We start from the raw sequence: 22,301 nt of genomic DNA on the forward strand, positions 1-22,301 counted from the left end.
CGGGACCCCCGCGCCTCGAGTCTGATTACTGGGAAGCCCGTGTTGGTCCCCCGGCTGGGAGGCAGGCAGTGGAGCGCCATCGTTTCTTTAAAACCCCCTGACGGCTGGGCGCCCTCCGTTGCAAAGCTTGTGGGAAGAGGAGTGGGAGAGCAACCGCCCCCGTCTGCAGAGGCGCGGTTGGCTCCGAGGGCGCCAGTCACGGTCAGCTGTCCCTCCTCCGAGGGGTCGCCACGACCCGTCTGGCTTTTCTCGCAGCTACTTGGGAGGTGGTGGCGCGGGTTGGGGTAACTGGGACCAGCGAGAACTGGCACGAAAACTGGATGTGAGACAAGCGCCTTCCGCACGATTTGCCTGGTAGGCTTAAGCAGCCCCGCCTGGGAACTGAGGGCGACAAACGGTGGCTCAAAGTGACAAGGAACACCTGCTGCGCCCAGCCGAGCAGCAGCGTGCACTAACAAAGCTAGCTGAGAGGAGGGGCTTAACCCTCTATCGCACGAATGGAGAATCTTCCTAAGTGATGCAACATGATAGCGCAAAAAAAAAATCAAAACTCAAGGAAACATATCGGCCCTCCGAAACGGAAAGACCAAGCCACGAGCCCACATCCGGTGTTTTCAAGTCTCCCCAAAGCAGACCACCAGTCCGGGAAAAGTTTACGCGGAGGTTTAGTCTAGAGGCGTGTGTAAACGAACCTCGCGAGAGATCGCGAGGAGCCCCGCCCCGCTAGGGGAGGACACGCCCCGAGGCGGGGACCGGAAGCGATCTCTTCAGCCCGGAAGTAGTGGCGACTTGGTACACGTGAACGGCAGCATGGCGGCCCATCGTTCAGGCCCGCTTAAGCAGCAGAATAAAGCGCATAAAGGCGGGCGGCATCGGGGTCGAGGGTCCGCGCAGCGAGACGGCAAGGGTAAGAAGGTAGGGTTGGAGGAAGAAGAGCTGTTTAGTCGATATTAACTGCTTTTCTTCGTGCCCAGAATGAGTTCCTGCTTCCGGCCTGGACCCCGCGCAAAGGGTCTAAGGAGGGGAGGCAGGGTTCCCCTTTCTTGACCTGCTAGTGCTTTGCGCAGGATCAGAAAGGTCTGATATCCTTCCAGGCCGTCTAGCACCGAAAACCCTCAGCAAGAAGGTGAGAAAAGATCTCAGCAGGGTGGACCAGAGGCATCGCGCCAGCCAGCTCCGAAAGCAGAAGAAGGAGGCGGTGAGAGGACTGGGGGCTCGGGGACTGGTGTGGCTTCACAACCTTTCTAGGCGGGTAATGCCTCGAACTAGAAAACGTGACCCTAGGAAGGGGGTCAGAGATGGAGGATAACTCTAGAGCACGTGTCAGGTGTGCAGGCTCAGACTCATGCTGTAGCTTTGTGCCTACCTCCTGCCCACCTCCTTGGCATACCTGACACGTTTTAACAAGAGAGATGCTCTTTTGGATGTTGAGGATGGGCCTCTGTACTGTTGGAAATGCAGTACTGGAATAAAGTATTGAAACATTGAGGTGTTCTCTGATCCTTTCTTTCCGCAGGTTTTGGCAGAAAAGAGACAGCTTGGCAGCAAGGATGGCCCTCCTCATCAGGTACTGGTGGTGCCCTTGCACGACAGGATTTCCCTGCCAGAGGCCTTTCGGCTGCTTCAGGATAGGGACACTGGAACTGTACACTTGAATGAACGGGGAAGCACCCATAGCTTTATGCTGTTATGCCCCCGCTTGAAACATCGGTGGTTTTTCACATCGGCAAGGCCAGGTTAGAGTATGCAACAATATTTCCGATCACTATGTTTTGAGCATTAGTGGTAATACTTTGTGAGTAAAATGTCCTGATGTCAACCATCTTTTCCTATGACTTTGTCTTCTATTGCAGGGGATCTGCACACTGTGTTAGACATGGCTAAAGTGGCTGATACCATCCTGTTCCTCCTTGATCCACTAGAAGGCTGGGATAGAACTGGGGATTACTGCCTTTCTTGCCTGTTTGCTCAGGGCCTTCCCACCTATAGTAAGTGAGTTGGAAGTATTGCAGGTCAAGAAAGGAATTGAATTAGCATTTATTCACCTGTAATTTGCCAGACACTATGTCTAACGCTTGATATTATTGGGGGGGGTCGTACGAGTATGTGTGGCCTTAACTTGGTCCATAATTTACAAGTCAGGTATCAAGGTGCCTTTTTATTTCTGGACTGCTAGTTGCCCAGAGAAAGAAGAAGATTATGAAGTTTGGTTTTATTTTGAAATTTCTTTAGGGTAACTGAGTGGTGAGTTGCCTGGTGATCTCTGGGCTCACAACTGAACTATTAGCTTGTTTGTAAACTGCAGGGGGAGATTTTCATATAGTGAAGCAACAAGTCATGAAACCTTTTCTCTTTTGCTCACAGCATTAGCTGTTCAAGGGATTTCTAGCCTCCCGCCGAAGAAACAAGTAGATGCCAGAAGAAAGCTAAGTAAAGCAGTGGAGAAGCGCTTTCCTGAGGACAAACTCCTCCTGTTAGATACTCAGCAGGAGGCAGGGATGCTGCTCAGGCAGTTGGCTAACCAAAAGCAACGGCATCTTGCCTTTCGAGATCGGCGTGCCTATCTATTTGCTCATGCTGCTGACTTTGTGCCTAGTGAAGAGAATGACTTGATGGGCACCTTGAAGATCTCAGGCTATGTTCGTGGGCAGGCTCTGAATGTAAATAGCGTGCTGCATATCATTGGACATGGTGATTTCCAGATGAAGCAGATAGATGCCCCTGTGGACCCTTTCCCTTTAAATCCGAGAGTGATCAGATCCTCAAAGGACTCAGGCACGGCAATGGAGGTAAGTTTGGTGTTCTTAAAAACTATGTCTTGTACAATCATAGATGAGAACTAATTAACTTCAGAGAAAGTAGTATGGCTACACACTTGGACAAATATCCCAGTCCCTGGAGGTAATTGTGAAAAAAGCAATAGTCAACTACAAATAAGTTGATATATTAAATATTTATTCAGTGCTTTATAGATGCTTTGCATAACAGTTGACTCTGAGTCTGTAGATAGACACAGCTGTAGTTTCTCTCCTTAGACAACTTAATTAGGTCAGAAAAATGGCAAACACCTGTGAAATAAAGATTTCGAAAGTATACCTGCAGTGGAAGTTGAGAAAAAGACTGGCAAGATTCACGGAAGGGATCGACTTGTGCCAGGTATTGAGAAGGATGAATGTGTTTTATGAGTTGAAAAGTGGTGGAAGAATTTCCTAGCAAATAGAGACAACTTGAGCCTAGGCAAAGTGATAGATCAAAGGGTTTCTTTGAACTCTGAGGATAACAGTGGCTGGGAGTACAAAACAGGTAGGCATGGGATCAGATTATGAAAGGCTTCAAGAGCTAGACTTATAGATTTAGAATGCTAGGAAACAGAACCATTTGAAAAATCCTGACAAGTTTTGACTTTCTATTCTATTTGAGGGCTATGCTCTTCTAGATCTTTCTAATTATGTTAGATTTAGTAGATTTTTGGCTAACAGTTAATTGTCAACTGGGTTTTCAGATTTGTTCTGCAGATGCTGTAGCTGATATGGAGGAAGACCTGAAGGTTCTAATGAAGGCAGACCCTGATAGACAAGCATCTTTGCAAACAGAGGTTATCCCAGATCCAATGGAGGGGGAGCAGACCTGGCCCACAGAGGAGGAGCTGAGCGAGGCACATGGTTGGTATTGGCAGACTTCAGATTCGTCTGGCCTGGAATTGTGGGTTTTGTTTAACTGCTCACAGTGAGGACCTTAAAAGGTAGCACAGATGAGGAAGTACTGGAAGTCTGTCTTCTCTTACCTCCAAAGGCTATAGTTTGCACTTGCTGTATCTCTTAAGAATTACTTACTGTTTCCTAATGAATGGGAAAATAACTTCCGATTCACTGTAAGACTTGTTTAACCATGTTAGTATTGCTAGTGCTAGTTCTGAGGCAGCTGAAATAAACTTGTAAGTGCCTGCCAGAGTTCCTGGTATTGGTAGCAGTATATCCTGTGTCATAGAAGAAAGGAGGAGGTATGTAACTTAACTCATTTGGGCTTTTACAGACTTACTGAAGGAAAGTTCCAAGGTTGTAAAGAAGGTTCCCAAAGGAACATCCAGTTATCAAGCTGAATGGATTCTGGATGAGGATGGTGAAAGTGGCGGGGAAGGAGATGAGTACGATGATACAGAACATGAGAATTTTATGGAAGAGGAATCTCAGGTAAGGAAGTGGGCCCTTGGGCACCCTCTGTGCACAGCCCCTAATGCAAGGCAAGGTGCCTTCCCGACCTTAAGGGGTATGTGTTGTCTGTTTCTTAGGAATAGCTTTGTAGTTGCTGGAATGAGACTGTTTTATAACTCAGTCTCTATTAGAGTTAATATTGGTTTGGACTGTGTATCTAGTAAACTTCAGCGTATTGGCCTTTTGTGTAAAGATGTGGGCTTCCTCAGAAACTGTAATCCTTCATTCTATAGGACGAGGGTAATGAAGAGGAAGAAGAGGAGGAATGTGAAACTATGACTATAGGAGAGTCTGTACGTGATGATCTGTATGATGAGAAAGTGGATGAAGAGGCTGAGGAAAAAATGCTGGAGAAATACAAACAAGAAAGACTGGAAGAGATGTTCCCAGATGAAGTAGATACCCCCCGTGATGTGGCTGCTAGAATTCGGTGAGTCAACAAGTCCAAAACCAATCAATACATTTTTATTTAAAACTTACATGGCTCAGAACTATGTCAGTGTGATATAAAAAAAGAAAAAACATTGTTCTTCCTCCCAAAGGGTTAACCTTATATATGAACAGTTACATATATTCACATTCTACACTGTAGTACAGACTAATAATGTTACAGAAATACAATTGGGATTAATTAGCAAATGCTTCCTTTGGAGCTAAGACTCGATTAAAGTATATAACATTTGGAGATTTGGGGAAGTTTAGGTAGAACAGCAAGAACAAAGAGTTAGGGGTGAAGGTGATCTTGTCCCCTCTAAAGGTGAGTCTCATTAAAACAAGAGTTGTTAGAGGGGTAAGGCTTTTATCAAGGACCCTGCTAGTCAGGTTAAAGAGCCACTCCCTAATATGCAGCAGGGAGCCACTGTTAATACTTTGAAGAAGCTGGGGTTTGGTGCTGAAATACTTGTTACTGGCTCTTTTGGAGGGTGGTCATGATTTAGGCCATTAGGTTATTTTGAAAGGTAGTTATTTTAAGCTAAAGCCTTAACCATTTTATTTATTTAATTTTTAAAAGTTAAAAAATTTTTTCCTTTTTCTAAATTTTAAGCTTTAGGCATTTTAAGTGAGTTGAGTGAAACAGTTAAGTAGCACCATATAAGTGTCACTGTGAGTTTCTTTAAAATATCATCTATATTCTAGATTTCAGAAATACAGAGGCCTTAAGAGCTTCCGGACATCTCCTTGGGATCCTAAGGAAAACCTCCCTCGAGATTATGCTCGGATCTTTCAGTTTCAGAACTTTATTAATACCCGGAGACGCATCTTTAAAGAGATTGAAGAAGAAGAAGTTGAAGGAGCTGAGGTATCTGCTTTCCTTTGTCCATCCCTATAATTTGCTTATTTGCCAAGGTCGTATCAGTCTCCCCTCCCCCTACTCACTCTCTTGGCATGAGTACCTTAATGAGTTTTATGCTGCCTTCAGCTAACTTAGAGGAGCTACGGAGTTACTGATCAGAGTGATACTGGGAACAAAGAGGCGTCAGAGATGTTAACTGGGAAAGCTTAATCTGGGTAGTTGAGGCATCTGTGCAAGGCAGTCTTGGAGGGTGAGCACTGGCTTTATCAGTGTCTGGGAGACTGTTAACATAGTTGGAGAAATGCTTCGTCATTATTGAGACCATAAGAGTAACTGCATGATTGTATTCTGCTTTCTCCTGGAAGGTTGGCTGGTATGTCACACTTCATGTTTCTGAAGTCCCTGTCTCAGTGGTTGAGCACTTCAAGCGAGGCACACCCTTGATTGCATTTTCGTTACTACCTCATGAACAGAAGGTGAGTTAGTGTCTTGTGGGAAATGGGAGTTATGGCACTTTGCAACCAGTTTTATATGACAGCCTAATGTTTTATGTGGCTGACGTTTTGCTCCTTGGGATGTAAAAGTCTGCCTTTATGATGAGGAGTCAGGAGAGGATGACAAGAGAAGTCGATGATGGTTTTACCTAATATGTCTGAATCTGTCTGATGCATCTCAGTGATGTCATCTCTGTATGGTTCTGAGACTTCTCTGACATAAGTATGTTTGTCAGATCAGACTTTAGTCAAGGATTGGCATCCATAAAAATGAGGAGGGCTTCTGGCAAGGTATGGTCTTCCCTTGTGGCTCAGCTGGTAAAGAATCCACCTGCAATGTGGGAGACCTGGGCTCGATCCCTGGGTTGGGAAGATCCCCTGGAGAAGGGAAAGGCTACCCTCTCCAGTATTCTGGCCTGGAGAATTCCTTGGACTGTATAGTCCATGGGGTCACAAAGAGTTGGACAACTGAGCAACTTTCACTTTCATGCCAAGGTATAGATCTTTTTTCTCTTGGTGGCCAGCAGTTATGTAGGTTGGGGTGTAAGAGAGCTCTGCCCTTTGGTCAATGTGAGTAATGGTTGAAGCAAGAAGGGTCTTAATTTGAGTGTGGTTTGGGGGTGTGTGGTTAGTGAGTGACTTGTAGTCATTGATTTTGTGGTAGATGTTGAACCGTTGCATGTTACACATGGGAAGGTCAACTAGTATAGCAGGGACATGAAAGTTCTGAAAGTCAGCCTATTTTCAGTTTGAATGCTACTTATTAGTGAAGGTAAAAGATGGAATTGTGTTTAATCATTTATACTATACGATAAATTAGTATAGGGCTTCCCAGGTGGCTCAGCAGTAAAGAATCTGTCTGCAGTGCAGGAGATGCGGGTTCAGTCCCTGGGTCGGGAAGATCCCCTGGAGAAGGAAATGGCAATCCACTCCAGGATTCTTGCCTGGGAAATCCATGGACAGAGGAACCTGGCAGGCTACAGTTCATGGAGTCATAAAAAGAGTTGGACACAACTTAGTGACTAAACAACAACATAAATTAGTATTGTCAGTTCTTAGGGTGAACCCAGTCTGCTGGTTTGGTTTGCCTTCTTTTACTTTAGAGTGTTCTATTCCTGATAAGTTCTGTTTCTCTACTTGGTCACCAGATGTCAGTACTTAATATGGTGGTGAGCCGGCATCCTGGCAACACTGAACCTGTGAAAGCTAAAGAGGAGCTGATCTTCCACTGTGGATTCAGGCGCTTCCGAGCCTCACCTTTATTCTCTCAGCACACTGCAGGTAAGCCTCAGGGAAGTTTCTGGGGTTTTGTCCATCTTAATGTTTTTTAGGGGACTTTGATTTTGCAGCAGGGGGTGGGAGTATGGGGATGGGGTGTGCAGAATACACCATTTCAAGCTCTGGTTTAGGAGCCAATGATGTTTCCATTCAAAATGTCTGAACCTGTCTGAAGCATCCCAGTGATGCAACCTCTATGTGGTGCTGAGGCTCCTCTACCATGAGTATTTGCTGCAGAGTCAGTGTTGAATAGGGGTCAGCAACTTTCAAGAAATGACATGTCATGGAACCCTTGTCATCTGATGTCCCAGTGGGTGAAGTCTAGGGGGTAGCCCACAGTTGGATAAAGCAGAGGTGTATGGCTTCTGAGATGCCATCCATGAGATGAGATGAGATGAGATTTTGGACAGTGATGACCAGGGATACTCCTATGACAAAAAATGATTGTCCTCTTACAGTCTTTAGAGTGGGAAGATACTTGCAGTATGTCGGGGCTTCTGAACGTTACCCACACTCTCAGCCCCCAGCAGTCTCCAGAGGAAGGTGAAAAAAGGCAGTATTAATGGATGCTCTGGATAATTTCTTTGCTCACCAACCATGCTGTTTAAATGAGGGATTGATACTGCCCTTAAAATATTTTATAACTTTCAGTATTAATTTAAGATAATGTATTGTCTGTAGCTGTTTTTGTGCTTTAGTGAGAATTGAGTAATTATAAGAGTCTCTATGGCCACAGAGCCTAAAATACTTACTCTGATTATAGAAAATGTTTGCCAATCCTTGCTCAAGACTAAGAGCTGTTGAATTAGTGGAGTGTTTTTCTGTAAAGCGCCGATTCTCAAACGAGTTAGGGTGATGTGTATCAGGATCACCTGGAGAACTTTTTCAAACCCCCAAATACAGTTCAGGCTCCAAGACTCTGCCTCCTACTTGAAAAATCACTCTGCTAGGATAGGGTTGTATTTTTCAGTTGTACAGAGGCCAGAAAATGTTTGGAGAAGTAGTAGGATAAAGAAACATTAGTTGCCTTCGTTCCAGTGATACAGCTTTTCACAGGCCTCTGGATTACCTATTGTTTCTCAAAATATGTCCTGGTTTTTATTCTTTTAATGGCAGCGGATAAACATAAATTTCAGAGGTTCCTGACTGCAGACACAGCCCTGGTGGTGACAGTATATGCCCCGATCACTTTTTCTCCTGCGTCTGTGCTGCTTTTCAAACAGAACAGCAATGGTAAGTTGAGTTCACAGAGGTGAATAGGCCTGTGGGTCCTTAATAAGATTAATTGCTTTCTGTATTTAAATTGGGAGTCAAATGGTAACAAAAAAGGTAATGATGTTTTTTAAATTATCCCAATTTCAGGATGACAAATGGGGTTTTATCTTGCTTGCAAACCTTAGCTAATTGGTAGAGGCTGCTCAGGGTGCTCTATTTAGGGCAGGTTCTGAGGACAGGCTCAGCAGGAATATCAGTGATCTTGGCCATGAACCCAGGAGGGGCCACATAGTACATCCCCACTGGGTCTCCCCAAGTTCTCACAGGTCTTAAATAGACTGGAAAATAAGTGAAGGCTTTGACCTCCTGCTGCTCTGCTTTTGCCCCTCAGGAATGCACAGCCTCATTGCCACAGGCCATCTTTTGTCAGTGGATCCAGACAGGATGGTCATCAAGAGAGTTGTTCTGAGTGGTCATCCTTTCAAAATTTTTACTAAGACGGCAGTGGTGCGTTACATGTTTTTCAACAGAGGTAGGTGTGACAGGGGATCCAGTTGCCTTTGTGGGATGAAGGTTGGGTTTATACATTATGGATAAGTGTTTCATTCTGGTCTTCTATGTGTTTCTTTATCTAAGAGGATGTACTGTGGTTTAAACCTGTGGAACTGAGAACAAAATGGGGCCGCAGGGGCCACATCAAGGAGCCTTTAGGTAAGAGAATGTGTGATTTGGGAGCTTGTGTAGACTTCCTCAGTGCTGTTAAATGACCATTGAGTTAGGAGACTACTGCTTTAAAGTTCTCTATTAATATGACCAACTCATTCTGTTTGCATTCTAGGTACTCACGGTCACATGAAATGCAGTTTTGATGGGAAGCTAAAATCTCAGGACACAGTACTGATGAATCTTTATAAGAGAGTTTTCCCCAAGTGGACTTATGATCCATATGTACCAGAACCAGTCCCCTGGGTGAAAAGTGAGATTTCTTCAACAGTGCTTGAAATGGACATGGAGTAGTGGATTCAGTGGGATTCTGTCTCACTGCTCCTAGTGAGCACTCTAGGGATGGGAGCCTGTAGGTTGTGGTTGCCCAGTTTGTGCTTTCTACTTAAGCCTACTTAAGGGCTCCTGCTCCTTTGTGCGGAAGACTTTTCTTGGCCTTGAGAAGGTGTCTCAGTTAAGTATGGATATTTTTACAATTCAACTTAGTCCAAAAAAACCCATTAAATCTTATTGAAATACACATTCTCCATTAGGGTTTTGAAGGCTGTTTTAGAGGGGAAAATAGGAACTTGACAATGACCAGGAGACAAAATTTCCAAGTGTCTAGACACTTGAGTCCCTTTTCTTCCTTTTGCACATTTTAAACAGAAATGGATTGCTAAGGAGCTGCCTTTTCATCCTGCTTCTTCACCCAGGTTAGGGAGGTTAAGTCTACATTTCCACCACTGAGCACAATACAGATGTTCTTGACTTCTGCGGGAACTGTTTGAAAATGCTGAGACAGCACAGCGGCCACTCCAACACCCGCTGTAGGTTCAATAAGCAATTTCATCCTCTCCCACACCAGCTGGGTTGCATACTGTAGGTATAGAAGGGAGTAAGGATTAGTGACATGGGAAAAGGGGGAAGGAGCCTAGTTGGTTGGCCTCCATGAATAAAGGCCAAATGGGGGTGTATGCCCAGTCTGAGTTTTCCTATTTGTGATATGTTTGTGTTTGCCGGTGAAGGGCAGGGCTTTTTTCATTCTAACTTGCTTTACTGTCTTGATACTCATCTAGAGCACCCTCTCACATGTTACGAAATCACCTAGTCAAGTCCCCTTGTGGGTTAGTTGCCATTTACAACAGGAGGGTTTTTGCCTAAGAGGTTGCTCCATTCTTTGGTTGTTTTCTTTCCTCTTGAAGCCTCACCTTAATTTCATCCTCTGTGACAGTGAAGACATCATCCACGAGGTCCCTTATAATAGGCCAGGTGTTTAAGCCAATGCTGGATTTGATACCATCTGCTATGGTTTCCGGAGGATAGGGGTTGGGGGTCAGTTCCCCTTTCAGTTTGGACTGGTAGCAGTCATCTGCATTCAAGGGTTCAGCAGCATATACCTTCACACTAGGTCTCAGAGCCTAGAAAGAGGAATATTAGATACCTTACACCTAGCCACAGCATTTTGCCTGCATGTTTGCAGTAAAACAGATGGTACAGTTAACACATTTCTGCCCAAGAGCCTTTCTTTTAATCTATGTAATGGAAATAAGGCCTTTAAGCAGTTTAAATTGTTTTCCACTCTGGCCTTCAGTTACCTAGATCACAGCTGGTTCTGCTGGTGACTTGGGAAAGGGGTAGCTCCTGACCTGGATAGTAAGTTGGTGAGATGGAATTCAAAGGACTGTGAGGGTGCCACTCATTGTAATGGCTTTTATGCTGTAAAGTTTTCATTAAGAAAAGGGTAGGGATGCAGAGAAGAGCCTTCCATCTCAAGTGCCAGGCGATGATAAGAAGGAATGGCAGTTTGGGGGGAATGGTGAGCAAGTATTCACAATGTACTATAATACAAAATAAACTTCTGTGCCTGGGGGAGTCCTCCAGAAGCTGTTTTCTCACCTTCACTGTAATGGCTATTCCAGCAAGCATTCCTCCTCCTCCTACAGGTACCACCAGTGCATCTACCAAGGGAACCTGCAGTGAAAAGAATATAAAGTATTAAAATAGGTATGTGTTAATAACCAGTTTTATATATACATAGGAAAGAACTGGTTCTGTGGTCAAACGTCAGCATTCCTGGCAGCTGAGCAGCTAAGCCGTTACCTGGTGTAGCACTTCCATGGCAATTGTCCCTTGCCCGGCTATCACTGCAGGCTCCTGGTTGGGATGTACCATAATGCCTTCTGTTTCTTCCACAATTCTTTTTGTCATGTTTTCTCTGGACTGAAAGAGGACACTACTTTAGTTTACTTTATCTATATTTAATAGAGTCCCCAACAAGTTAGATTCGGTCGTTTAACACTTCATTGGCTGGCTGCTTTTCTCAGACTTGGGTCTGGCACTGAGGATATGACTGAACAGAGCAGCCCCTGCACTCAGTGGAGTTGCATCCTAACATGATGGGATAGGGTGGGATATAAGTAAATACATGCCTTGGAGAACAATGCATTTGAACAAGTCGTATGTGTCTCCACAGAATATTCCAGGGAAAGAGGAACGGCAAGTACAAAGACCACAGAATAGGAGTGCTTGACTTTGAGAAACTGTGGTTGGTGTGGAGTGTTGGGGGGAGAGTAACAGTGGAAAGTGAGATCAGAAAAGTAGTGATGGGCCAGTTCATCTGGGCCACAAGTGACAGCAAGAATTTTTGTTTCTGGGACTTCCCTGGTAGTCCAGTGGCCAAAACTCCATGCTCCCAGTGCAGGGGACCAGGTTTCCATCCCTGGTCAGGGAACTAGATCCCACATGCTGCAACTAAGAGTTTGCATACTGTAACTAAAGATCCCACATGCCATAACAAAGATCAAACATCCTGCATGCCACAACTGAGACCCATCTCAGCCAAATATTGAAAAAACAATATAATTTTTTAAGTTTGTTTTAAAAAAAAAAACCAAGTCTGGGCTAAGAGCAAAGGTCAGGACTGGAGTTAGAAGTTTTAAACTGGAAGACCATGAGTAGATCATCTGAGTGATGGGCATGCCAACGTTTAAAAAGGAAACAACAAAGGAGACCGGAAGCTGTGCCCAGTGAGGTAAGAGGTTTCATGTGACCATGAACCCTGGGTGATGGTGCTGAACATTCTCTCCCTTACCTCTTCACTCTGTTCACTGTATACAATAGAGGCTCCATAGGCTTGTATTGCCAGTTTTTTACAGTTGGGAGCTGTTTCTGGCACTATGATATAAGCAGGAATCCCTGGGAGGGAGAAACAACGTTTAGTTAGTACAAATCAGAATTTAGGATAGAAACCTCTGTTCAGTTCGCTTGTAATCAGGGGCTGGGAAATTTATTTCCATGGCTATCACCAATCTCACTGAAAGTTAAGGATACTTTTCCACTCCTCTGATGATCCTACCCAGGACTCTGAGAAGTTGATCAAGTACCTTCTAATCTGGCAGCAAAGGAGAGAGCCTGGCCATGGTTTCCACTGCTGTGAGTAACAACAGCTCTGGGCTTCTCTTCTGGATGGGCAGAAATCAAGCCTCTGATTGCATTAAGGGCACCACGAATCTGGAAAAGAGGGATGGTGAATTAATCCATTTGTTTAAAATGTTTCTTTTCAAAAAATCTACCAGTTTTAGATTTTTCTCTTCCAGCACTGCACACCCAGTAAATCGTATTGGTTTGTACCTCCTAAATATCTCATGTTCATCTTGGCCACTACCTCTGTGAGGCTTAATTTCTCAATTGGGAGCTACTGAATCTCAGCTGATCCTGCCTCAAGGATCATTCTCATCTAATAGTTCTGTTAGATTATGAAAGTTACCCTTTAAAAACAAATGTTACCTTTTTCATTGACTGCCTATCTTTGTAAGAAAAGTACAAATTCTTTAAAAGCGGCAGCCTTTCTAACATAGCTAACGTGGTACTTCCTAACATGTCAGTGTCCTAGCCATCTTAAGTTGCTGCTAGTTCCCTATCAGGTTAGCTCACACCTCTACTTCTTGACATGTTGATGCCTCTACCTGTAGTTCTTTCCCTCACTCCCTGATCTGGCTAAAAGTATCATCCTATAAAACTTGGATCAAACATCACCTGGTTCAACCTTCTTGCTCTCCCAGGCAAAATTAGGTACTCCATTGGCTTCCATGTTCCTTGTGTGTATCTTTATATCTTTTTATTTGGACTGTGCTGCATGGCTTGCAGGATCTTAGTTCCTCAACCAGGTATCCAACCTGGGCCTTCGGCAAGGAAAGCACAGAGTCCTAACCACTGGGTGGCTAGGGAATTCTCTGTATCTGTGAGACACTTGTCATCAACCTACTTTTGTCTTCCCCTGAAAGTATGAGTATAGGGCAAGGCCTCCAGTACATACACCTGTACATACATATAGTTAGTGAAAATATGTGCTTGATGTATGACAAATGAAGAACAAACTGACAGAAGCAAAGGGTAAAAGAAAATAGAGAAGTTTTTGTATTGTTTAAAAGTTCTCAGTTAATGGGTGCCGAAAAAAGGTAAATACATGATATCCTAAAGCTACCACTTAACAGGTACTAATACTTCTCAGGCACAGTCCAAAATGTAGCTTTCAGATTTTTACCTGAATGAATCTTGAAGTTCATTCTAATGAATGAAGTTCAATTAATGGTCAGAAAATTCTGATAATGAGGAAACACAAAAACCTATTTTTATGCAAAGGAGAGACCCTGACATATATTACAGAAAAAGAAAAAGGTTTTGTTATATGAGGGCTGAGCTAGGTTTAGACCTTTTTTATTCATAATGTATAAACACATAGCAAGTGAATGCTTAAACTTGGCTATATACAGTGTGATCACACATGTCGTGTTGCAAAGTCATGTTGCAAGGCGTTGGACACGACTCAACACCACAGGTGTCCAAGTTGACAACTGTGCTCTCTGTTCTATCATTAGAAGTTACCCTTTTCATCCCCAAACATGTCCTAATTTGGATAGAAAGCTGTATGTGATCACCTTAATTATAAGGAATTTTGAGATAGTGTAAAATTGGCTCTCCGGAACACCATGATGCTAAGTAACCAGGACTTAAGCAAAGGAAAATTTTGACAACCCTTTCTTTAGCTATAAAAAGACATTAACTCTACCTGCCTCACTGGGTGATCAGGAGGATCATACACATTTATGTGAAAGTGGTTTGAAAAGAATGGTATACTATCAAAAAGGATTATTACCTTAAAAGATCCAGTTTTCTGGAAGAGTTCACATTTGAAGAAAAGATTGCGTCCTGTTATTTGATTCAAAAGGGAACTTGTTAGTACTGGTGTGAGGTGGATAAAATCTCGAATGTTGATATGAGCTTTTTCAACATCAGCAAAGGAGATGCAGTATGGATCACACATGGTTCTGTAAGCCAAGAATAAGAAGGGGGTCAAAGCAAGCCTAGACGATATGTTTAATGAAAAGATTTTGGAAACACACAACAGACCCGTGGAATGTACATCCCCAAAAGTGTACCATAATATAAACTATGGACTTTAGTGGTAATGGTATATCAATGCAGGTTCAACTGTAACGAATACATCACTCTGGTGGGCGATGTCGATAATGAGGGAGGCTATACATGTGTGTGGGCAAGGGGCATATGGCAAATTTCGGTACCTTAGCAGTTTTGCTGTGAATCTTAAGTTCAAAAAACTAATACTCAAAACAACAAAGAAAATGCATAACATTGGAAAATAGATTCAGCCTGTGGTATTAATGTGGGAACCATTTCTGTTACTGGGGTTCCAGAATTTTTGCATAAGGGAACATCTCTTGAAACTGAGTTTTTTGGTGTATAAGTTTCTTCTGTTGAAACTTTATAGGAAATAAAGTTGATTCCTGGTGATTCTGGAAGGCTTAAAGCTCAGTCCTCACCTATACCATCCATCTGTTGCTGCTGCCACTGGTCTCTACTTTTTCATCATTGTTATGAAGCTTAAATAAACTGGTTTCAAAATCTGCTACAATTTTTATTTTTAAAAATATTTCACAATTTACCAAGGGGAAAAGTCACCTACAATCCTACCATCTTAATAAATTCTTTCTATGTTTCCTCCTTTTTTTTTCAATATGCATGTAACAGTTAAAATCAAACCAAAGATAGTATTTCATCTACTCTTTTTCCATTTGGCTCAGTTTCTTCAAAGTTTTCCTAATTATAATTTCCAGTAACTGCATTAAGCTTCCACTTTTCACTATTTTTATTGTGATTCTCTTTATTTTTATTAACAGGCAATGCATATTCAATGGAAAGAATTTAATTTGCTTCCTCTCCAAAGACAACTGCCACTGAACTTCTGGTGTCTCTCTGTCCAGGCCCATATATATATATATGTGCAGACAAAACTTTTTTGACAGGTTTGGTAACTTGCTTTTTTCAGACAGTATTATGAATATGAACCTTAGCTTATCAATCGATATTTTATATGACTTTTTAAAAAAGTTTAAAAAATTTTTATATTTTGTCTGTGCTAGGTCTTTGTTGCTGCACAGACTTCTCTAATTGCAGGGAGCGGAGGCTACTCTCTAGTTGAGGTATACGGGCTTCTCATTGCCGTGGCTTCTCTTGTATTAGAGCACAGGCTCTAGGGCACACAGGTTTCAGTAGTTGTGGCACATGGGCTTTGTTCCATGGCATGTGGGATCTTCCCTCACCGGGGATCAAACTCATGTCTCCTGCATTGGCAGGTGGTTTCTTTACCACTGAGACACCAGCCCTAATATGACTTTTTAAATCACTAGTACTTTTTACAAAAATACCATCGGTTTTACATAACTCTTGAACATTTAAGTTTTCCTCATTTTTTGCTATAATGATGATGTAATGAATAGACTTGTAGCAAGATCTTTATACATGGTTTGAGCAGATTCCACCAGTGGCATTTTGCATTTTTTAATGCATACATAACTCCTAAGGCATTTGACACCCACTGCCAAACTGATCAGAAGAGTTGTAGATTATGTCAATTTATACCCCATCATCACTTTCTGAGGAATAACTATTTTCCTTTACGCTTATTATTTTTATCTGTCAATTTACTGAAATATGTCTAGTAGTTTAATTACTAGTGACTGAACATTTTTTCTGTATATTGGCCACTTAATTCTTTTGTAAATCTTTAACACTATACTGAATCATTTTCCTATGAAATACATTTATAAAAAATTAAATTTCTATTAATGCTTGGGGCTTTTCTGGTTAGACTGCCAATTGATTAGACTGCCAATTCCTTTAATAGCATTAATATATTCTTCCCTTTCTAAAATTTCTAAAATTTATTGGCTTTTCTCAAGTATCAGTTCTTCCAAAAGAACTTTAGAAATCCTTTACCAAGGTTGCCAGAAATTCCATTGTACAATGTACAAATGAATTGGAGGCATAACTAATATTTGAAAATGTTGAACCTCCTTATCCATTAACAATGGATGTCTTTTAATTTAGTAAAGTCCTTTTGTTTTAGGTTTCTTAGTAAAGTTGTCATAATTTATTCACTCCTTGTATAGACCTGATTAAATTTATGCCTAAGTGCAACATACTTCTGTTGCTTTTGAGAGAAGGCATTTTTTAATTTTTAAACTGCTTACTGATGATGTATATGAAAACTAACAATTTTTATCATGTAATTCAATACTTTATCAGATTATCTTGTTATACCAAATAGTTTGTTTATTCTTTAAACAATCATGCCATCTGCAAATAATTTGCCTTTACCTTATAAACATACCTCTGGTAACCTTTCAGTGACTTCATAGTTACTGGTTTATATGGATTTGCCATTGCCTCTTGAATTAATTTCAGTAATTTTTTGGGTAAAATCACAATTTAAAATTTATTAGTATAAAGTTGTACATATTAATATTTCTAAGTTTTTCGTTATCTGTCATTCCTTCAACAAATATTGAGCACCTTCTATGTGTTTGACTGGGAATACAGTATTAGAAAAGTAGACTTGTTCCTCTTCCCATAAAGATTACAATGTATTGGTTAGGTGTCCTAATAATCCAATTAAACATATATTTGCCAACACTGATGTGTTAACTTAGGGAGGTGTATTAGGATAGTATATAGAAAGGCTTTATTTTAGATACGTGAAGGAGGTCAATGAAGACCATCTATGTAGAAGTGAATTTTTATTTTTCTGTGAATAATTAGCTTTTTTTTTTTGAGAAGTAAAATTAAATTATGACCTATAAGATGAATGGGCAGAGTAGTGGGGAAAGTGTTTCAGGTAGAGGGAATAATAATAATGTGTGAAGGGTTTAAGGAGGGAAAGAGCTTGGCATTTTCCAGGAACTAAAGGATCAATGTATCTGAAAATGTGATCAATGGGAAATGTAAGAGATAAGGAAAGAAGTTGGCAGAGTCTAGATCATAAGGGACCATGACTCATGGAATTTTTTTTAAGAGTAATAAAATGCCATTGGACTTATGATTACCAGGGAGGAAAAGGAGGGAGGAGGGATAAATTGGGAGGTTGGGATGGACATATACACACTACTATATATAAACTAGGTAACTAATAAGGACCTCTACTATATAGCACAGAGAACTCTATTCAATACTCTATAATGACCTATATGGGAAAAGAATGTAAGAGTGGATATACTTTATGTATAACAGATTCACTTTGCTGTACAACAGAAACACAACATTGTAAATTCACTATTCTCTGACAAAAAAATGTCATTGAAGACTTTTGAGCAGGTGACATGTAAGAATTCATATTTACAAAAAATCACTTGCTACACTGTGATGAATGAAAAGGAAAGAGATAAGAGTTGGAATCAGGGAATCCAGTTATGAAATATTACAGTTGTCCACATGAAAGACAACAGGGACTTTGATGGTGAAAGTGGAGGCAGAGAAAAATAATCATTCATGATACATTTTGGAAAAAACAACTGAAAAATGGGCGAAGGACTTGAATAGACATTTCTCCAAAAAAGATATACAAATGGCCAACAAACACATGAAAAGATGCTCAACATCATTAATCACTAGAGAAGTGCAAACCAAAACCACAATGAGATACTACCTTATGCCTGCCAAGATAGCTACTATTAAAAAAAAAAAAAATCCAAATGGGAAAATAACAGGTGTTGGCAGGATCTAGAAAAACTGGAGTCCTTGTGCACTGTTGGTAGAAATGTAAAATGGTGCAGCTGCTGTGGAAAACATTATGGTAGTTCCCCCCAAAATTAAAAGAATTACCATATGACTCAGCAATTCTACTTCTGGGTATATACCTAAAAGAATTCAATGAGGGTCTCAAAGACATATCTGTACACCTATGTTCATAGTATTATTTGCAATGGCCAAAAGGTGGAAGCATCCCAGTATTCATCAACAGATGAATGGATAAAGAAAATGTGGTATAAACACACAGTGAAATATTATTCAGCATTTAAAAAGGAGATTCTGACTTGTGCTAGAATATGGATGAATCTTGGGGATATATGCTAATTGAAATGTCAATCAGAAAAAGAGAGATACCATATGGCTACACGTATGTGAGGTACCTACAGTAGTCAGATTCATAGACAGAAAAGAGAATGGTGGTTTTAAGAGGCTGTGGGGAGGACAGGGGGATGGGAAACTGTTCAGTGGGTATAGTTTCAGTTTTGCAAGATGAAAAGAGTTCTGGAGATTGGTTGTACAACAATGTGAATGTACTTAACACTAGTGAACTGTACACTTAAAAATGGTCATGATGGTGTGTTTCATGTTACATGTATTTTACAATTAAAAACACACACACACATACATTTTGGAGATTATAATTAGTTAGACTTCTTGGTTACAAGTGATAGAACCCCAATCTGAATCTGGCATAGGCACAAGATGGAGGCGATGAGAATTTATTGGCTCATGGAATCCAGAAAAGTTGAACCATGGAAAGGGCAGGAATATGGAGCATTAGGAACAAGTGGAACCAGGGGCTTGGAGGTTTTCCAAGACTTTCTGTTTCTCACCTCTGCTGCTTTCTGCATGTCGGCTTCATTCTTTTCACTGCAGACCAGCTGGTTCCACATGGCAGGACACATGGCTGCTGACAGCTCCTGTGTTTTGCATTTTATGGCTTCCACACTGGAGGGGGTTTTCTTTTTTTCTTAGTTTCAGTTAAAAAAGTTCTGGGTAGGGACTCTGGTTGGCCCATCTTGGCCCAGGACCAGTGGCCAAGAGTATGAGGTCATTTAAGACAATACCATGCAATAGTTAGAAGTATTTACAGAAACATGAAAAAGAAACAATGATTTCTAGAACACAATATCAAATATGTATGTTTAAAATACATAGATACACAAAACAATATTATATTATTATTCAAAGATACACGTATTTTCAAAGGACATATATCAAACACATTAGAGTGGCTTCTGAAGAGGGAAGGAACATGAGTGGGAACTGGAATGTAGGAAAAACCAGAAAGGCCTTGTTGACAATGTGAACCAAACAGTATGACTGCCTAAAATCTCTACACTGGAGGGAAAAATAGGAGCAAAGGGAAGGAGTAAAAGAGAAAAGAAAGGAAAAAACAAAATAGAAAAAGGAAAAGAGAAAATACTATCAGTGAGTAAGGGGCAGTTTTTAAGAGAAAAAAGGGGAAAAGACTGAAGTTATAAACTCCATACATGTCCACTACAGAGATAGACAAGATGTATCTTGATATTGGATTGAATGGGGTTGCTGAGAGAGAGGGAGGTATCAAGGATAACTCCTGGGTTTCGACTTAGATGGTGGTATAATTTACTGAGATATAAGGCTGGTAAAGGAACATTTTAGGACAGAAATCAGAAATCTGATGAGCTAAGTTTGCTCTTCCCATGAAGCATCTGATAGGATGTCTTTTGGATTTTTAAAAATTTTTGCCAGAAATGTGTCTATTACATAATGTCTACTTTATTTCTGAAGAATGAGTGCTTTGATTTACCAAGTGTTATTCTTTTTCCTTAATTTATGATTTTATCTTTATTTCTTCCTTCTATTTTTATTTTCTAACTATTGAATATGTAGCTTATTACTTATTTTTTAATTTATTAATTTTTTTGGCCACACCACACGGCTTGTGAGATCTTAGTTCCCTGATAAGGGATTGAACATGGGCTCTCGGCAGTGAGAGAGAGGAATCCTAACCACTGGACTGCCAGGGAATTCCCAAGATAACCATTTTAAAAAGTTTGGTATGTATCCTTCCACATCCTTTTTGATATATTTATATAGGAACTTATATTTGCAATAAATGGTTTTGCTGCTCTCAGAACCATACTCTGTATCTTGCTCTGCAATTGGTTTAAAAAAATATATCTTAAATATATTAGCACATATTTTATTTGTTTAAACTCAGCTTTCATTGTGATACAGGTCTAAATATGGTTGTCTTTTCATTTATTTTTACCTGGTATTTCATTAACCCTTTAAATCTGAGAGTTGAAATTAACTTTTAAATTCAAAATTTCCATCAAATTAGTAAATTTTCTTCTATTATATCTTTGATTATTGCTACTCCTCAGTCAGTTTTGTTTCTACCTTCTGAACTCATATTTGATTCCCAGTTTTCTGGATCCATTCTCCATTTCTCCTTCATCTCTAAATGTGTGTGTGTTCGGTCGTGTCTCTTTGTGACCCCATGGGGTGTAACTCACCAGGCTCCCTGTCCATTGGAATTTTCCAGGCAAGAATACTGGAGTGGGTTTCCATTTTCTACTCCAGGGGATCTTTCCGACCAGGGATTGAACCCGAATCTCCTGCGTCTCCTGCATCAGCAGGCAGATTCTTTTTTTTTTTTTTTGGCAGGCAGATTCTTTACCACTGAGCCACATTTCTATTACATTTCCCCTCTGAATTCTGGTAAATTTTTTTGAGCTGGTTTTAACTTTTGTCATATCTCATCTGCAGTTCACTGAAACGGCTACATTAATTTGGCAATCATGTTTTTCCTGGGGAAGCTTTGTTCACACTTTTCATCTCTAAAAAAAACACTGTTCCAACATCCTGTCCAATTTCACTGTGATATCAAATTCGTTTTAAATATTTTTTCCTATTCCTTTCATGTTTTTAAAGACTGCCATGCCATTTGCTCTGTCCACTCCAATCATTCCCCTTCTTTTGCTGTCTACTGACTTTTTCCATCTGTTTAGCCTTCTGGAGGGGAAGGGTCTGCCACCTAATAGTAACTGAGTAAATTGTCAGATTGTTTGCATCTTTTATGCCCACTCAGTCTAAGGAGTAATTAGTAACTATTCTTTGATGGTGTAGAGGTCCAATAATTGGCTGTGTGCCATTGTGAAGGAGCAAGAGGTGGAGGAAAGCAGTCTTGCAAGAGGGAGTTTCACCAGCTCTGAACACAGGCTCAGGAACAAACAGTAAAGTACCAGTTACACTTTAAAGATGAAAACAAAAACAAAAAGAAATCAACCTGAGATCCAGGAAAGTCAAGTAATTTCTCCAAAACTTCAGTGATACAGCAAATTCCCAAATCGCCTCACCACACCTCCTGACTTATTTCCACACAACCCTTCCCTCAGCAAGAGCCATCAATACTGTACTTTTTTAAAAAACGGAAGTTTGGGATATAAATTGCCATAAAGGAAAAGACTTTTGAGTCTCTGGTCATTATCCATTGTGTCATCCTGGGCAATTTGCTATGGTCCTGACATTCAGTTCCATCACCTTTTAAAAAAAAAGGGGGGGGGGCATAACAGTAACTACCCTCCAAGATCTTGAAGGTCCCAAAGTAAAAGCCCGATGCACCAGTCCGGGCCTGTGGCGAAGAGACCCTGGCCTAAGACGAATGGAGAAGGCCCGCACAGACTCCGAACCCCATGCCGGCACCGGTGTCCTCGACGGCCACCGCGACAGCAAAAGGAGCCACCGCCGCAAACGCTCGCCTCGCTCGGCCTGCCTCGGCCGGGCCTGACCTCACCTCACCTCCCGGGGGCCGCGCCTCCAACTCCAGCCTCAGCGCACCTTCCCGACCACACCTCTGCGCACGCGCGGCGACCGCCGGCCCCGCCCAGGTAGGCGGCCCGGCTGTTCCCTGTGGAGCGACCGAGCGTGCGTTCGGCGCTTTTCCTCCCTGTGCGGCCACCGTCGTTTGGGGAGGAGAGCGGGAGGAGAGCGGGAGGAGAGCGGGAGGGG

General features: G+C 41.6%; 2 protein-coding genes and 2 non-coding genes across 7 annotated transcripts; 3 read left to right on the forward strand and 1 right to left on the reverse strand.

Annotated features, from left to right (window-relative positions):
- The first annotated feature begins 784 nt into the window (after nt 1–784).
- TSR1 (TSR1 ribosome maturation factor) lies at nt 785–11,080 on the forward strand. 2 transcript variants are annotated; one of them, XM_065908913.1, is made up of 15 exons: nt 785–907; nt 1,095–1,198; nt 1,517–1,736; nt 1,854–1,988; nt 2,365–2,789; nt 3,503–3,662; nt 4,033–4,190; nt 4,445–4,641; nt 5,349–5,511; nt 5,871–5,981; nt 7,148–7,280; nt 8,394–8,510; nt 8,884–9,024; nt 9,129–9,203; nt 9,331–11,080. In XM_065908913.1, the coding sequence occupies exons 1-15, from the start codon at nt 811–813 to the stop codon at nt 9,507–9,509; spliced, it is 2,415 nt and encodes an 804-aa protein (XP_065764985.1). In that variant the 5' UTR covers nt 785–810; the 3' UTR covers nt 9,510–11,080. The 2 variants fall into 2 exon arrangements, with proteins under 2 accessions (XP_065764985.1, XP_065764986.1); XM_065908914.1 differs by having other exon boundaries at nt 810–915; nt 1,517–1,567.
- Nucleotides 6,125–6,219, forward strand: LOC136150457 (small nucleolar RNA SNORD91 family). Its single transcript, XR_010659877.1, has one exon. It is a non-coding gene; the product is annotated as a small nucleolar RNA SNORD91 family (small nucleolar RNA).
- LOC136150456 (small nucleolar RNA SNORD91 family) lies at nt 7,404–7,498 on the forward strand. The gene has a single exon (XR_010659876.1). It is a non-coding gene; the product is annotated as a small nucleolar RNA SNORD91 family (small nucleolar RNA).
- On the reverse strand, nt 9,874–22,225 carry SRR (serine racemase). Of its 3 annotated transcripts, none has more exons than XM_065908916.1 (9): nt 22,092–22,225; nt 19,136–19,320; nt 14,353–14,524; nt 12,581–12,707; nt 12,289–12,392; nt 11,298–11,417; nt 11,094–11,168; nt 10,406–10,615; nt 9,874–10,074 (listed from the first exon to the last, which is right to left on the reverse strand). In XM_065908916.1, exons 2-9 carry the CDS (start codon nt 19,162–19,164, stop codon nt 9,874–9,876), a joined length of 1,038 nt encoding a protein of 345 aa, XP_065764988.1. In that variant the 5' UTR covers nt 19,165–19,320; nt 22,092–22,225. The 3 variants fall into 3 exon arrangements, with proteins under 3 accessions (XP_065764988.1, XP_065764989.1, XP_065764990.1); XM_065908917.1 differs by having other exon boundaries at nt 22,087–22,164; XM_065908918.1 differs by lacking the exon at nt 19,136–19,320 and having other exon boundaries at nt 22,092–22,146.
- Nucleotides 22,226–22,301: the final 76 nt, after the last annotated feature.

Source organism: Muntiacus reevesi, chromosome 18, assembly GCF_963930625.1.
Source record: "Muntiacus reevesi chromosome 18, mMunRee1.1, whole genome shotgun sequence".
Taxonomy (NCBI): Eukaryota; Metazoa; Chordata; class Mammalia; order Artiodactyla; family Cervidae; genus Muntiacus; species Muntiacus reevesi.

Coding starts and splice junctions, on each gene's coding strand:
- TSR1 (XM_065908913.1), top strand. CDS start 811: ATGGCGGCCCATCGTTCAGGCCCGCTTAAGCAGCAGAATAAAGCGCAT. Junction 5,512..5,870: donor AAGAAGTTGAAGGAGCTGAG/GTATCTGCTTTC, acceptor TTCTCCTGGAAG/GTTGGCTGGTATGTCACACT. Junction 7,281..8,393: donor ATTCTCTCAGCACACTGCAG/GTAAGCCTCAGG, acceptor TTTTAATGGCAG/CGGATAAACATAAATTTCAG.
- SRR (XM_065908916.1), bottom strand. CDS start 19,164: ATGAAGCCGACATGCAGAAAGCAGCAGAG. Junction 12,708..14,352: donor AGAAAACTGGATCTTTTAAG/GTAATAATCCTT, acceptor CCTCTTTTCCAG/ATTCGTGGTGCCCTTAATGC. Junction 10,075..10,405: donor TCACAGAGGATGAAATTAAG/GTGAGGCTTCAA, acceptor CTATACCTACAG/TATGCAACCCAGCTGGTGTG.